Source organism: Oryzias latipes, chromosome 19 (genome assembly GCF_053564925.1).
Source record: "Oryzias latipes strain Hd-rR chromosome 19, Olatipes_Hd-rR_3.1".
Classification (NCBI taxonomy): Eukaryota; Metazoa; Chordata; class Actinopteri; order Beloniformes; family Adrianichthyidae; genus Oryzias; species Oryzias latipes.
Genome location: NC_136255.1, coordinates 1,068,338 through 1,085,548, shown reverse-complemented (window position 1 = coordinate 1,085,548; position 17,211 = coordinate 1,068,338). Strand labels below are relative to the sequence as shown.

General features: G+C 43.3%; 1 protein-coding gene across 1 annotated transcript in view; it reads right to left on the bottom strand.

The window, feature by feature from the left end:
• The window catches only part of htra1b (HtrA serine peptidase 1b), a 22,890-nt gene extending 5,679 nt beyond the window's left edge, over positions 1 to 17,211 (bottom strand). The window contains exons 1-6 of the mRNA XM_004080745.4: positions 16,639 to 17,211; positions 15,342 to 15,441; positions 12,807 to 12,921; positions 12,509 to 12,598; positions 837 to 1,031; positions 728 to 760 (exon numbers count right to left, since the gene is read on the bottom strand). Coding sequence (XP_004080793.1) covers positions 728 to 760; positions 837 to 1,031; positions 12,509 to 12,598; positions 12,807 to 12,921; positions 15,342 to 15,441; positions 16,639 to 17,098 — 993 coding nt within the window. The 5' untranslated portion in view covers positions 17,099 to 17,211. The remainder of the gene's footprint in view (positions 1 to 727; positions 761 to 836; positions 1,032 to 12,508; positions 12,599 to 12,806; positions 12,922 to 15,341; positions 15,442 to 16,638) is intronic.

Below are 17,211 nucleotides of genomic sequence, written 5' to 3'. Positions count from 1 at the left end.
CCTTCACTGACTGACCATCACTGACCTTCACTGACCTTCACTGACCTTCACTGACCATCACTGACCTTCACTGACCTTCACTGACCTTCACTGACCTTCACTGACCATCACTGACCTTCACTGACCATCACTGACCTTCACTGACCTTCACTGACCATCACTGACCTTCACTGACCATCACTGACCTTCACTGACTGACCATCACTGACCTTCACTGACCATCACTGACCTTCACTGACCATCACTGACCATCACTGACCTTCACTGACCATCACTGACCTTCACTGACCATCACTGACCTTCACTGACCTTCACTGACCTTCACTGACCATCACTGACCTTCACTGACCTTCACTGACCATCACTGACCTTCACTGACCATCACTGACCTTCACTGACCTTCACTGACCTTCACTGACCTTCACTGACCATCACTGACCATCACTGACCTTCACTGACCTTCACTGACCTTCACTGACCTTCACTGACCATCACTGACCTTCACTGACCATCACTGACCTTCACTGACCATCACTGACCTTCACTGACCTTCACTGACCTTCACTGACCATCACTGACCATCACTGACCTTCACTGCACAAACATACAGGAAGGAACAAGTCTGCACCCATAGGGTTCCTGTTTGCTTCACGATTCTTAATGACCAATCACAGCGTCACACCCTGAATGTCAGAATCCACCTTCTGCTCAGATGAACATCACTCACCAGATTGACCAGCGGCCCCCCCGAGTTTCCATACTGAAAGAAAACAGGGAGAAGCTGCAGTCAGAAAGTTCTGAAGGATTCTCACGGACGCGATGTGGGTGGAGCTCACGTTAATGATGGCGTCCGTCTGGATGTAGTCCATGTCAGAGTTCCGTAGGCCCAGCTCCTTACCCCCCCGTTGGGTGGTGCTGACAATGCCTGTAGTGACAGTGTTCTGCAGGGAGAACGGGCTCCCAATGGCGACCACAAACTCTCCGGGTCGCAGGTCTGCGGAGCGACCAAGCAGCAGGACGGGCAGCTTGTTCTGTGGGAGGACGATGGAGACAACGCAGATTTGAGCAGATCTTTACCTCAAGCTGAGTGCTGATAAGGAGTTGAGGAGAGGAAATTTACTGCAGCAGAGAAGCTCTCTGCTTGACATCTACAGCCCCCACTCCCTCAGTAAAGCCCAGAACATCACCAGAGACAGCTTCCACCCCGGACATCACCTCTACTGCCCTCTAGGAGAGTGTTTTTCAACCTTTTTTGAGCCACGGCACACTTTATCCTGGACAATAATCCTGCAGCACACCAGCGTCCAAAATGTAAAAAAGGAGAAACTCATAGTCTGTATTGATCTACAGCTCCGCCATGATCTCACATGCATCTTTGTGATAATTGTGGCAGAAAAAGCTGGAAGCTGCTGCTGTTTTTTCTAAAATATGTAATAAAAGTTAGTTTTCAGTAATACTTTTCAGCTAAATTATTTGACTTTTTACCCTGTTAGTTGTTTTTTACTCAAGTTTATCAACATGCAATTTTATGTAACCTCACAAAAAAACAAAAATATTCTTTCTAAATATTTTTTTTTTATATTTATTTCAATGTTGGTGCAAAAGCAACTGTAATTTTTGAACAATATAATCACAATATGTTTGATACATTTTACACAAAAAGACTATCATTATATGTATATTTTCTGTAGCTCCACAAAAAGTGAACATGTTGAAGTTTTATACGTTTTTCTTTTGTCTTAATCAAAGATGAAGTCTGAAAACTTTAACAAAAATGTTTTATTTCTTTTTAGATGATTAAATTGTTTCAATTTAGTTTAATTGTGTCTGTTTCACCTTCATCCTGTTTCTTAAATGTTGTTATTACTTCTTAAATTTAACATCTAAAATAATAAAATAAATAAATAATAATAAAATAATAATAAAAGTGTTTCAGTCAGAAAGATGACTTGGACCAAACTCTGGGATGTTTGGCTGTTAAAAAAACAAACCTTGAAGCAGACCTAAACTGTTGACCTCTGACCTCTGATTTCATCAAGAAGATTTCAAAACTGGTTGATGTGTTCGTTGTGGTTGAAGACGTTTAACAGGGAAGACTCATTGTAGCGCAGAGATGCTGTCACTTTAACCCAATGCATCATGGGAGATGTAGTGATGGCAGACAGACTCTCGTCTCTGAGCTTCATTGTTTTGTTCACTTGTTCCACGGTCTGACACCGGATTCTGTGGAAAGCTACATCGCTAAAGACGAGCTTTAGCTGGTATTTCTGTTGGAGCTGAGAGACTTTATGAGCAGAATCAGAACAAGGAAGTGAAGACTGTAACCACTTCTGATTGGTCAGACTGATGACATGTGATTAAGCCTCCAAGAATGATTGGTGGAGACAGTTAAGGGGCGGGACTTTTCCAAAAACAGAGCTGAGGCTGAGGCTAAATCACAGTACCGTCATTCTTATCAAAATGTCTTTAATAGAATCAAATAAATACAAAGAAAAAAGTATTTTATGATCTTTTATATTCCTGTTTTATCAGGGCCTGTTTGGATGAACACAGAGCTGAAATCCTGGAGATGGAAATGTTTTTAGATCAGTGACGTTATCATGGCTGTATAAGAGAACTGGACTTAGGGACCCCTCCCCCCTTTGCGTTCCAAACAGGAAGTACCTGCTGGCGCCAAGAAGCCAAAATCCCACAGACTTCTATAGAGAAATAAACAGCTGTTACTCAGTCAGAAGAACTGTTCTTGATCTGATACCTTTTTTATAATGTTCTTTATGATTCTTATTTTTTCATAATATTATTTCTTTATTGCAAGGTATTAAAGTTATAAACTGACCAATCAGATGCCTCAGTAAAAGCATGTGGTGCCCATTGGTCCCCACCTTGAACGTCTCTCATTGTTGGATTGAAAGATTCTCCAGAGTCCTCTTTCAGTGGAAGGGGTGTGGCTTTCCTACAAGCTCACTCCTGATTGGTGACAGTAGTTGCCATAGAAATGAGGACTTGGACCAACTCCTCTGTGTCACGGAAAAATAGCCTCTGAATTGACTTGGAAGTTGGAAGTGAGCCGTTTTTTATGGGTGGTGTCACACTCGCTCAGTCCACTTCTATTATACAGTCAATGGTCTCAGCCCTAAATTCAAACAGAATTATTTTTTTTCTTGCAAATCTTGTTTTTGCAGAAGAGAGTTGCTGTTAAATGTATTTGTAGGCGACCTGTAGAGTGAAAATAAAGCTATTCTGACACTTTTCTCCTGTGTGAGCTTCAAGTAGTTCCCTAAACTAATCACACCCCCACCTAAATATCTTCCCCTTGTTTGATTGCTGTTTCCTTTGAAGACCCACTCGGATGAAAATGTTGCTTTTGGTGTTTTTAACTTGTGGACATTTTCTGATGATGGAGGACATTTATAAAGGAAATTAAGCTTAAAATGGCACTTCTGAGTGTTTCGTTATTCAAATCATTTTAAAATCAGGAGCAGAGAAAAAAGTTGGAAAAAGAGCTTATTTGTAACGTGGAAAATATGCTTGGCGGGCTTCAAGCTGCCCGCGCTGCTCCATTCTGATGCATCCCCCCTGCAGACAAACATGGATCCATGAACGTCTTTATTTTCCTCGTCTGAACTGGAATCTGGATTTAAACTGGTTAGCTACGATACTGCTCCACATTTCTGCTGCATCACTGATGTTATGTTGGAGATTGTGAGGGGGAGAGTGTGTGAACAGAAAGCTCTCAGCAATGGGGAGGGGAAGGGGGGCGGGGTTGCTCCAGGCCAACGGTCTCGCCCGCAACTCAAGGTGAATTTCTAATGAACTACTGCTGCTCTGCAGAAACTATGTCCTAGTATGACCAGAGTGGGACGTTAAAGAACTGTCTTGTCATTGGACAATGAACGTCAGCGTAAAGCTCCCTGAGCGTCAGTCCTGTTGTCACTAGAACGTCCACAGACTACTTTCTCTCTCAGAGCTGTGAAAAGTGAATTTGTTAGATGTTTTCATGCGCAGCATGGCGTGCTAACATGTTGCAGGTCCCACATTGTCCTCTTGAAGCAGCAGCACTGGAGGAAGTCCCCCTCCCTTCTCCTCCCCCTAACCTGGTTCAGGCCGGGACGTGCCGTGGGGAAGAGGAGTGTGGCAGGAGATGTTTGGAGCGATGGTTTGGTGTGTCTGCTCCCCTGGGAGCATGACAACCGGCTGTTTTTGTGCGTTTGTGCAGCGCTGCCAGCAGACACATGTGTGGCTCATTTCCTCTGTTAAATAACCTCCTTCAGGGACGTTACTCAACACAACTCTGACCTACTTTGGGGCTTGGGTAAGAATGACAGAACATGAAGGAGGTGAGATGAGGGCCAGCCACCTTCTGCTCCGCAAAAAGTTTCCACTCCAGGCTCCAAAAGCTCCTTCAGCCGTTCAAAACAGAAGAAAGGTCACTAGTGTGCACACGTGTTAGGAGCGTTTGCTAAAATGTTGTTTTTCTAACACATGAGTGGCTTGTCTGTAAATAACCCTACTTACAGAGAGCTACTGCTGCAGGAAAACAGGGCTGACTGTCTTCATCTGAAATGAGCAGCTTCTGAGAGGACAGATTACAAACCCAGGAGGAACCTGGACCTCCTTTTTGTTCTCTAATCGCTCCTGCTCTCCTCTCATTATCACGCTCATGCTCTGGGGTGGGGGTGGGGGGCTCTCAGTATCATCTTGAACTCTGGCTGCCACCCCCCTCCACTACATAAACAAGTCTTCATGTTCTAAACAGAGCGGTTTCTTTCAGAGCTAAATCAGATCAAACTGAAGTTTAGGGTGAGGAGATGAAGTCATCTCAGCCGGGTCACACCCAGTGCTCCTCCACACACAGCTGCAGGCAAATCCATGACGGGGGTCTATCAACGTGATCAGCCCTGATCACTTTAAGGCCATGACCTGGACCTAGCACCCAGTGACGTGCGGTTAGATGAGGCAAGTCAGGCTCTGCCTCACCGGTCATCGTGATAAAATAGAAAAACGAGCATTAAGTAAATATTATTTTCCACTGATCCATGTTAAAGATACATTTTCAGTTGACTCGACGCATTTTCCACAGTTTCTGAAGTTAGAAATCGCCGAATTTGACTGTTGCACGGGTTCGGGGTGAGGCTCCGGAGCGTTTCGCCTCATGTCTGATTGCAGGACTCGGTTTTAACGGAGACGTGCGGTCAGACCGTACGGACGGAGAAAAAGCTGCTTTGTGGCTACACTGCTGCGTTACCAGAAGCCGGGGGTCTGCTGTTGGAGATGGCGGCGCGGGGATTGTGGGATATAATCCCCTTTGCCTGCTCTGGTCCAAACTGGGCACCGGTTCTTCTTTTGCCTGTGTCCTTTCATCTGTTGATGTTGTCTCACCCTTAGTAATTTCATTCTGGTGTGGATACTTCTTTTCTGCACCATGAGTGTGTGTTTGGGGAGGGGGGGGTGATGATGACCTCGGTGTAATATACAACGTTAAGCGTTCCAAAGTTCTCACCTCCTACTGGTAACATGGGGTCAGAAACTTGCTGCGACCCCTGGAGCCACGTCAGCATCAGCACTGATGGTGTGTGGATTCGGTCACGGCTGTGGCCGCATTCATTCCATTCTTTCTGTGTCAGAGTGGCACCTCTGTGCTTTTAGTTGTAGAACTTTGTGCGCTTTTTTGTGTTGACTGTTTTCAGGTGTGTTGCTGCACAGGTGTGGCCTCTGATTGGACCAGAGCTGATGGAGGCGGCCTTTAATCCCTTGAGAAGGGAGCTCTGCTGTAACCTGGCCTCAGTGCAGCGCTCCACTTTGTCACCTCACATGTAAGCTGTTATGTAGATTTGCGTGGTGTGTGGTGTGGTGTGGTGTGGTGTGGCGTGGCGTGGCGTGGTGTGTGGCGTGGCGTGGCGTGGTGTGTGTTGGGGCCTGCCCTGTGCAGTCTTTTGTTTGGCATTGACTGTATTTAAAGTGAAGCTGTAAAGGCCATTTTCTTTAGTACGTTGTTTTCTCCTGTTCAGTCCTGGGGGGTTAGTGTTTGTCATTGTTTTCTCTTTTCTTTCACTACAGGTAAGGACTTCAGGATTTGACATATGTGGGTTTTGTTTGTCATTATGGCTCATAGTTGACCCTGAAGCCTTTTGCTTCTCCTTTTTAAGCCATTGTTGTTGTTTTTTATAAATAAACACATTTTTATATCAATGATCTTTCTTTGGTTTTTGTTGTTTTAAAGTCGGAGTAAGATTACTTTTCATGTTATTCTAAACCAGATCCCCCTAGACCAGGGGGGTCTTCCAGGAAGCAGGTTCTGCTAGCTCCCACGGTAAGTTTGAGGCTAAGGAAGTTGATAACCTCAGCATTTGGTTCCAGAAATGGAGGTATGTTTCAGGGTAGGTCAAGTTGCCATAGCAACTCATGCTCTGAACATAACCTGGTCTGGAGCAGGTTTAGTTGAAGGTTAGTTTGTTTTCAGAGAGGTGAAGCAGCATGGCGTGTCCATTTGAAGATGATTTAGTGGATGAAGAAGCTCAGATAATACTTTTTCCACCGTGAGAGGGTGATAAGACCACATATGGATGTTGGAAAGAGAAACTTTTTACTTTGATCTTATTTAATTATTTGATTAAGTTAAGATAAATCATTTTTTCAGTTAAGTCAGTTCAAAAATAACACGTAGTTATCAGACATTTATTTTACTTTCATTCAAATTAATTCAATGAAGTAGGTGTAACTTTGGTGCTGCTGTTAGATCGGCAACGCAAGGAATTGTGGGATACAACGTACATTATGTACTTGCTGTGCACGTGCATTAACCCAGGGTTACCAAGTGGAGCGTAATTACGTTAACTCATCTGGTCTTTTGGAACCGACATACCCAGAGTAAGCAAATTCAGGCGGATTTCAGTCAGAGTTCAGGCTTAAAGTCAGGGGAGTTTAAACATACTTTCTGGAATACCACCCAGGCATGTCCAAAGTCCGGCTCATGGCCTGAATGCAGCCTGTGTTCAAATGCTCACCGGCCCGCAGGCTTCCGTCATAAAATCAATACATGACCCCCAGCTTTTTCTATAAACTGCATGATTTCCTGATTGTGGTCGGCAAAATTGCATTCTAAGCTGTTGTGAACCGGTCGTGTGACCCTTCTGTGATGATTTCTAGCTCACTTCTAAACATCAACTGTAATTGACAGTGTTTTGTTTTTTCAATGTAAAACAATGAAACTGTCTGCCTAATATGCCAAAAGACTCTGGTTGTTTTCAAGGAGTTCAATATCAAGAGGAACTGGTAACGCTTTCTTTTACAGTATAGTACTTACAGTGTACTTAAGTGGTATTTACATGGTACTTAATGTGTAACTACTTGGCAAGTACCCTGTAAGTACAGGGTGTTTACACAGTACTTTTTTGCGTTACATGGTACTTGCTGTGTAATTATGTGGTACTATTTGGTTCATACCTATGTGGTACATACTGGGTATTTATATTATACTTACTGGGTATTTACATGTTGTGCAAACGTGTCTTTTGTGGTACTTACCACATGTAAGAACAAGGTAATTACAAATAAAGTACCTTGACCTTTAGGTCTGCACCTAAGATTCTATCTAGATTGATTTCAAGCATTGCAGTCAAAGCAATAAAGAATTCACAGAGATTTATCAAACTCATTACAGAAATGATGAAATAACTAAAATATACTTTGTACTTCATCAAAGTCGTTATGCTTTTTATGTTCATTTGAACTTGTATTGTGATTTTTCTTGTAGTCATAAACCCTGAAGAAGTCCCGTACTGTTACTAAACTCTGCTGAAGGAATTTTGACGGACAAAAAGCACGACCCTCACTTGTCCCAGTGTAATATAGACAAAAATACAATAGATTTGACTGCAACTATTGCAGAAATGACTTTGGCTGGAGATGGTGAGGATCTGGGGCCAGTGTGCTTCCTGGAACAACACAAAACTCTGGATAATAATAATAATAATAATAATAATAATAATAATCTCAAAGCGCTACAATGAAGGAAGGAATTACAATGGTTTAAAATAAAAACAAAGCAAGACAACAAAAAAACCAACAATGATAAAAGTACTAAAAAGCGTTTTTAAAAAAAGAAAATTAGAATAAGGATATTAAAGATTGTTGTTTTCTCTGCTGTCTTGTTTCTCTTTAAAATTGCCACATGTTACAAGAAGTAATCAGGTCAGAATACGTTTCTACAATGCAGTTACTTCACCTTTACCAACAAGTTAGCATTGTCTCCTATGTTAGGGTCAGAAGACCAAGTGTGTATGTACACTTTACGGGAAAGTAATACGTGAACATACCCAGCATTTACTACTGAAAGTACCATGTAATAGAGTGGAAATAGGACTGACTTTCTTTTACAGTCCAGTTTCAATCTACTTAAGGGGTAAGTACCAAGTAACATACAATCAGTGCAGACCTAAAGGTCAAGGTACTTTATGTGTACTTCCCTTTTTCTTACATGTGGTAAGTACCACAAAAGACACGTTTGCACAACATGTAAATACCCAGTAAGTATATTATAAATACCCAGTATGTACCACATAAGTATGAATCAAATAGTACCACATAAATACACAGCAAGTACCATGTAAGTACAGAGTAGACACAAAAAAGTACCATGTAAGTACCCAGTAAGTCCCATAAAAAGTATCATGTAAACACACCGAAAGTACCCATTAGTAACACAATAAGTACCATGTAAATACCACTTAAGTACACTGTAAGTACTGTACTGTAAATGAAAGCGTTACCGAGGAACTATCAGATGAGAAATGCTATTAAAAAATTGACAATATTGGTAAAAATACATTTAAATGTAATTTTCCACGTGAGGAGAAGTATGCCATTGCAACAAAATGTTCATCAAATGGTTTGTTTACATGTAATGTGTTTAAAACTGTTAAAACTTTTTCACTTCACTAGATCTGGTCCTCTTTGAAAAAGGTTTGGACGCCCAATTCTAAGAACCATTTGGAGTTCAGACTGCGATCCTGTTCTGGTTCTTCTGCACATTTCTCAACACAATTCTTCATGCTTTCAGATGTTTGAACCATTTCAAAATGTTCGTCTCCATCAAGAAGACCTTTCGGCTGATTTCCGCATTAAGAGATTAACTGAAAAGATTGACTTTTTCCAATTTCAATTCAAGCAACATGAGTTTGTTTTGTCAGGGCTCCAAGAAGTTTTCCATTTTGCCGTCTCGTCTTAAATCTGGACTTAACAGTCTGCGTTTAATTGTGTTGTTTTCATAAAGGTTTTTTGTGAATGAAAGAGGACACCTGGCCTTAGATTTCGTACTTTCATTGCAGAAACGTTTGAGCTGCAGAAAGATTTCTGCTAAAAAACTCTTTCATGTTTCAGAGTCTGATCTCGCCATGACAGCTTTTGGGTTTAGATCCCACTCCAGGCTTTTCTGCGCCTTCAGGCTTTTCCTATAAACACTTCCAAAGAAAGAATGAAGATGATGGGATCATGAGCTGTCGACAGACACGATCCAGGATCAGTGCCAGATCTCCGTGAAAAACCACCACGAGGCTTCTGAGAACTCTCACAGCTGCTTCTTTCTGCACATGCCCAGTCTGTGCTCTGAGGATGCTTTTATCGGCTCCTTCAAAAGGGTCAAATGTTGGGATCGAACCCTTTCTTCCGCACACGGCTTCCTGCTCAAACGCGAAGCCTCATCTGCAATTCTGCAGCTCTGAAGATGGTGGAGGGTGATGTTAGTGTCAGCATCACTACAACTGAGATGTCCTGAAGGCCTTTAACACAGCATCTGCGTGAGCATGAGCGTGCTGGTGCACGTCGGCCCCGCAGGTCCACGGCTGCAGTCAGGCAGCTGCTCACACCTGCCAGGTAAACAGTTTATTTCCTCTGACCTGCCAGAATGAGGCAGTTTGTTGCTTTGCTGATGTGACTATGAGGTTTAGGAAAAGGTCAGAAAAAGAGAGGCGTCTTAGTTGAAGTCAGAGGACGAGAGTCCGTCCTCCTTCCAGACAGTTTTCAGAGCCTCTCCACTTCTCTGCAAGTGTGTGCTCCTTTAAAGATGCTTCAGGTCAAACATCAAACGTAAAAATCCAAAGCGAGATTTAAGATTAAAGAAAAGCAGGTTTTGGGGGTTTTTAACGTGTTTTTGTAGCATTTTTCTGATGATGGAGGGAACATATAAAGAAAATTATGCTTAAAACTGCAATTCTGAGAATTTCTTTAGTCGAATCACTGGGAATCAGGAGCAGATGAAAAAATGAAAAAGCTTGTAGGTGTGAGTGCAAAGGTGGGCCACTAGCTCCTGCTCCATTCTTCTCCACACTTGCAGACATCGTATCCTCTAAACACAGACTGTTGATGTGTTTGGAAAGATTGAATACAAAAGATGGTGAAACTGAATGATGCAGAGTTTAAAGAAGGCGCTTCTAATCAGAAAGTATTCCCTTAAACAGATACATTTAGTATCAGAGCCGTGGTGAGGAAGTTATGAACCATAAATACTGTTCATTTACATAGTAAATTCTCCAGTGTTTTATTTTGAATTTAGCCATTTAGACGTCTGACCAAAGTAGAAAGTGACTCCTTGACTAATATTGAGCATTTTTCTGACATATGAAGCAGGTCTCATGGAACCCAAACGATGACTGTTAGAGAAGAAAAAGCATGAACGTTCTGGGAGAGTCTGCCCTGCAGGCTGCTGTGAGTCACTGATGAGGCCTCGCCTCAAAAATGCAGCTCAAATCCAAACCAGACAAACAAAACATGAAATCAGCAAAGAGAGAGCAGAGAAGGACGCAGAAGTCATCTATGAGGAGAGGGGGAAAACAAAGAGGAGAAGAAAACCACGGAGCATGGAGAAGGAGCAGGATAAAAAGAAAGAAGAGGATGAGAGACGGAAGAGAAACAGGAGCTTTAGAAAAAGAAAGGCATAAAAGATGAGGAAAAGAAGGATACATAAGAGAGTAAGGAAAAAAGGAAAACCCTGTGATGAACTGGAGTAACCCCCCCCCCCTCCTTGCCTGATAGTAGCTGGATAGGCTCCAGCAACTTTGTGGGTCTTAAAAAGATGGGTTATTAAAAAAATGAATGGATGGATAGAAGAAAAGAGAGGAGGGTAAAACTTTGGAAAAGTAGGAGGACGACGAGCGGGAAAAGAAGGAAGAGTAGGCTACAAAAAAGAGGAGAGGAAAAAAAGGAGAAAGGAAAACAACAGGACAAGAAGGAGGAAAGAGAAGATGAAAGGATGAGGAGGAAAAACAGGAGAAAGAAAGGTAGAAGGGACAGTGAGTTGGGGGGGACAGAACAATAAAAGCAGGATAGCAAGGAACTGGAGGCACTTTACGTTTACGAGAAAGAAAAAAGGGATGAAGAAAAGAGGAGTACCCACAAATCGGCCTGCACAACAAATCAAAAATACAGTCACCACGAAATCCGCCTGTGCAACAGTGTAAACGGCGATAAATGGTTACCGTACATGTTTACACAAATGCCCAAAAGATCTCACCCCGTGGGGTAAAAATGATCACAAGAACGGTGAGCAAATCTCCCAGAATCCCACGGGGGACCTAGTGAATGACCAGCAGAGAGCTGGGACCAAAGTAACAAAGGCTACCATCAGTAACACACTACACCACCAGGGACTCAAACCCTGCAGGGCCAGACGTGTCCCCCTGCTAAAGCCAGTCCATGTGCAGGTCCGTCTACAGTCTGCTAGAGAGCATTTGGAGGATCCAGGAGAGGATTGGGAGAATGTCCTATGGTCAGATGAAACCACAATAGAACTTTTTGGTAAGAACTCTACTGTTTGGAGGAGAAAGAATGCTGAGCTGCATCCAAAGAACACCAGACCTACTGTAAAGCATGGGGGTGGAAGCATCATGCTTTGGGGTTGTTTTTCAGCAAAGGGACCAGGACGACTGATCCGTGTAAAGGAAAGAATGAATGGAGCCATGTATGGTCAGATTTGGAGTGGAAACCTCCTTCCATCAGCATTAAAGATGAAACGTGGCTACGTCTTTCAGCAGGACAACCAGCCCAAACACACGTTGCCCGGGTAACGTAGGAGTGGCTTTGTAACGAGTATTGAAAGGTCCTGGAGTGGCCTAGCCAGTCTCCAGATCTCAACCCCATAGAAAATCTATGGAGGAAGTTGAAAGTCTGTGTTGCCCAACGACAACCCCAAAACATCACTGCTCTAGAGGAGATCTGCATGGAGGAATGGACCAAAACATCACTGCTCTAGAGGAGATCTGCATGGAGGAATGGACCAAAACACCAGCAACAGTTTGTAAAAACTTAGCAAAGTTGGTTTGATTTTTTCTTGTGTTTTGTTTAGTGCCTTGAGACAACCATAGCTGTGAACTGACTGTGAACTGACTCAGAAGGAAGGAGAAAAAACGGAGAGGAAGAGGAAAAGAAATAAAACTGGAGGATGAGGAAAGACAGGAGTGGCAGTGGGAGGATAAGAAGAGAAGGAAGGGAGGAAGAAGAGGAAGCACATCCTCACCGGCGTGTCAATCTTGATGAGGGCGATGTCAGCCTTCTCATCGATGTCTTTTATCTTGGCGTCGTACGTGGCCCCACTCTTCAGCTCCACCTAGATAACGGTGACACCATCAGACCTACTTCCTGTTCTTCAAACTTTGATGAAGTCATTAAAACGCCTCCAGGAATCTAATCATGACCGAGCCACGGCTATGACTAATGGTCATAATTTAAAATAGGCCACACCTCCTGATTGGCAAACTGATTGTTTGTGCTCTCTTCCATTGACGCTTTAGTAAAACAACGTTGCTGTCACTCACCTTCACTCTGTGCTTGTTGGCCACAACGTGCGCGTTGGTGACGATAAGTCCATCCTCAGAAACAACGAAACCGGAACCGCTGGCGACCGACACCTCTCTCTTGGAAAATACCATCCTAAACAGAGACAGAGGGGACAGCAGGTTTAAAGGAGATAAATATCATGCTATCCGTAAGCTTACATGCATGAAGAGCCTTGCCAAAGTATTCAGCCACCTTGAACTTTTGCCACATTTAAGGCGGCAAACAAAAAGATAAAAAACTGTAGTTTTTTTGTGAAGAATCAACAACAAGTGGAACACAATCATGAAGTGGAATGACATTTATTGGATATTTCAAACTATTTTAACAAATAAAAAAAATTGGGGGTGTAAAACGATTCAGCCCCATTAAGTTCATTCTTTCTAGCACCACCGGCAGTTTTCAATTCTTTCCACAGGTTCTCCATTGGATTCAGGTCCAGACCTTCTAACAGCTGGACGTGTTTATTTGTGAACCATTCCATTGTAGATTATTATTCATGTTTTGGATCATTCTCTTATTGGAAGACAAATCTCTGCCCCAGTCTCAGGTCTTTTGCACAATCCATCAGTGTGTTTAAAGATGTTTAAAGCTTGGAAATCTTTTTGTATCCAAATCCGGCTTTAAACGTCTCCACAGCAGAACCTCAGACCTGCCTGGTGTTCCTTGTTCTTCGTGATGCTCTCTGCACTTTAAACGGACCTCTGAGACGATCACAGAGCAGCAGCATTTCTACAGAGACTTGATGACATCCAGGTGGTTCTGTTATCATCATTAGCCGTTCAGGTCAACATTCAGAGATCCTCACTGAACATCTGGAGAGAGTTTGCTGCACTGAAAGTAAAGGAGCTGAATTTATTTTTCCACGCCCAATTTTTCAGTTTTTATTTAAAAATAAGTTTGAAATAACTAATAACTGTGGCTCCACTTCATGATTGTGTCCCACTTGTTGGTGATTCTTCACAAAAAAATTACAGTTTTATATCTTCATGTTTGCAGCCTGGAATGTGGTAAAAGGCTGAAAAGTTCAAGGGGCTGAATACTTTGGCAAGGCCCTGTATTTAATAAAAGTTCAGCTCAAAGTAGCATTTTTTTCCATTCCTTTTTCAATAGTTGTGAATCAGGAGCAGAAAAAAAAAGCAGTTTGACAAAGAAAATGAGCTTGGCGAGCCTCAAGCTTCCTGCTCTGCTCCATTCTGATCATCCACCTGCAGACAAACAGATCCCTGTACGTCTTTGTCTTACTGGTCTGTTTTTGTTGCTAGGGGAAGGGGGCGAGGTGGCTCCATGCTAATGGTCCCCCCACAGCTCAGAGGTGCATTTCTAATGAACTCCTGCTGCTCTGCAGAAACTACGTCCTAGAAAACGACAGGTTCAGTGATTATGGCTAAATCATAGTGAAAAGACCACTGGGAACTATGAAAATGAATTAAAAGATGATCAGAGCGGGACTTTAAACCTTTAATAAAATCCACTAAAGGATATTTAATGTCATTTTTAATGAGATACAGATTTCTACAATATGATCAGTTGGGTGATTTAGTGAGTTTTTGTTCTCAATAATGTCAGTTTAAGAGGAAAAAATATTCAGGAAAAAAATCACATTTTACCCACAGCCTCATATTTAATCCATATCTTTTTAACCCTTCTGCTATCTTAGATGACCCCCCCCCCCCTTCCATTGACGTGTTCTCCCTACCATGACAAAGGTGGATAAAGGTGGAAAGATTTCATGTAATCCATGGACACCAGTGAAAATCACAAATCATTGAAGAAAAAAGGTTCAGAGCACTGTCTAGTGGGTCTAGATGACCCCACTCCCAATGTTAAAGTGTCTAGGATAGAACAAGGGTTACCAACGTGTGACTGTATTATAAAAAAATTATCGTTAACTAATTTCACATTCTTTCAATGGAGTCATTTAAAAATAAATAATATGAGTTATTCTCACCATAAAGTTTTGGGAATTAGAAAAACTTCCTGCCAAAAGTGTTTTTGAGACTTCCTGGCAGCAAACATTTTGAAATGAGCAGGAAAAGTCCTTCTACTGCCCCTAGTGGAATGATGATGAACTACAGGGCAGAAAACATGGACCACATTCTCTGGGTTTGGAAGGAAAGTTTGAATTCTTATTATTAGATAGGGGTCTCAGAAATGTGGGGATCAAATATAATATCAATGGTTTAACAGAGTTAATGACTAAACCAACAAGAAGCTTCAAGAAATGAGGAAAAGCTTGGAGCTGAGGGAAAAAACTACATTTTGTTCAGAGTGAAGAAGATCCTGAAGGATTTTTTCCAAACACGGGACTTGTTAGCTGTCCCATGACCTCTAGACCAGAGAACAAGTCCTGAAGGTTGTTGCGTTTTTTTCAGAACCCAAAAAAAAAAACCCCACTTGTGAAAATCAGGAAAAACTAGTTTTTATTTAAACCACAAAATGATGAGAATCTATGTCCTGATGGCAGCAGAAGCCAGCCAGCTATCAGCTCTGTGAACAGAGGCTCAGGCACTTACTTTCGGAACAGCTCTATGTGAACCACAGCCGGGGCGATTTTCTCCACTACGTCGGCGATGAAGTTGTACTTGTAACGCAGGCTGTCGGGGCTCTGCTGACCTGTGGGGAGGGGGGTACGACAAACTTTGAGTAGAGCAATGGAAACAAATCCATTTTCCTGTTGTGGGATCAATCAAGGTTCTATTCTATTCTAAACACAGATTCCAGTTCAGCAAGTTCAAAGATGCAGGAAAGAAGAACCATAAGATGGAAGGAAGAGAGAACCTGGTGGTTGTAGAGTTTTATTAGAGGGACAACAATCACCAGGAGCACACAAGTAAACCAAAAAACAAACCCTTTTTCTCCTGTAACTGTCTGATTTTTGACAGCTCTTCTTTTTCTCTGTGTGCGTGTTTCCAAATGTGTGTGTTTAACCTTGTTAAGATAACACACACCGAATTTGGAGGCTAAAAAGTTCCCGTTTGGGACCTCTGCGGGGCTAGGCGCCAGGCAGCTTGGAAGAAGGAGGGGGAAAGAATCTAATGAATGTTTAGATTTCCTGAAAATATCTCACAGTCTCTCAGCCGGAACAGCTTCAAGCCCTTTAACCCTCTGGAGCTCTTTCACCGCTCACTTCCTGTTTTATTCTGAAATGCACCTGTCTGTGCGCACACCTTTAAACCTCACTTCCCGGTTTAGTTTCCATCACCTTCATCCTTTACCTGAATGGTTTGACCCACCGGAAACACTGATCACATCTGTAAATTGAAGCAAAAGCTTCTCTGAGGCCTTTCCATCAACCGCTGCTCCTCTATGATTTGGATGACATAAGCAAACAGTGCTATCATAACAGTTTAGAGAGGGGCTGCCCCCACCCACATCTCCACCCAGTATGGATCCAAATCTTCCAGGTCCAAAGTCCCCTGATCAGGAAACCAGCGATTTTTCGAAATGTATTTTAAGGGAAGAAAAAGCAGGTGTTTCAAAAATAAAATAAAAATGGAAAACAGGAAAAAGAGGGGCTGCCCCCTAATGTTCAAGGATGGAACTACAGAAAAGCCAAATTAAGAATTATATTATGAATAGAAAACTATTTTCACTTTTAAACATAATTGAATATTTGACTCAGAAATGAAAACTTTCTGCTTTCATCAGAAGTCAAATGGGGAAACATCATGAAGTATCTGCAGGACTAAAACTTTCTGTCCTGGCAGAAGCAAACATCTGACCTCAGAAGCTCCATCCTCACCGACCTAACCCTCCTGAGAAACAGCTGTTTGCCGCCTTAACTTCCTTTAGGACGCGCGCGGCTCTGACCTTTGCCGCAGGCTCCTCTCTGAATGAAGATGACCGGCGGCTGCTGCAGCTCCGTGGCGCGGCTGCTCACGCGCTTCAGCTCGCAGACGTTCCGGTAAGAGACGCCGTCGCTGCCGCACACCGGGTCAGTGCTGATGCACGTGCACACCCCGGCCCTTGCTCGCCGCCGGACGGTGGCGGACGCCTCTACGCCGTCGGTCACCACGCACTCCATCCCCTCCACGCACTCCTGATCCCCGGGAGCGCCGCACGGCGCGCCCTCGCCGGATGCGCACACCGGGCAGCAGCCGCAGCGGTCCAGCTCATCCCCGGACAGGCAGTCCTGGAGGACCGGTGCGCACGCAGACCTGTCGCACCTCTCCGGACAGCCGATAGCCGCGCGCTTCACGATCTGCGCCTCCGCGAGCAACCAGGAGGACGCGAACAGCGCCGTTACGCACACCGGCAACCGGAGCTGCATGACGGGGCAGTCTGAGAGACACCAGCGAGGACAGGGTGGTTCAAAGAGGGTTTGAGGGGTCACGGGGATGAAGTCAAGACGCCTGAGCCGCTCCGGTTTATACCAACTCCAGG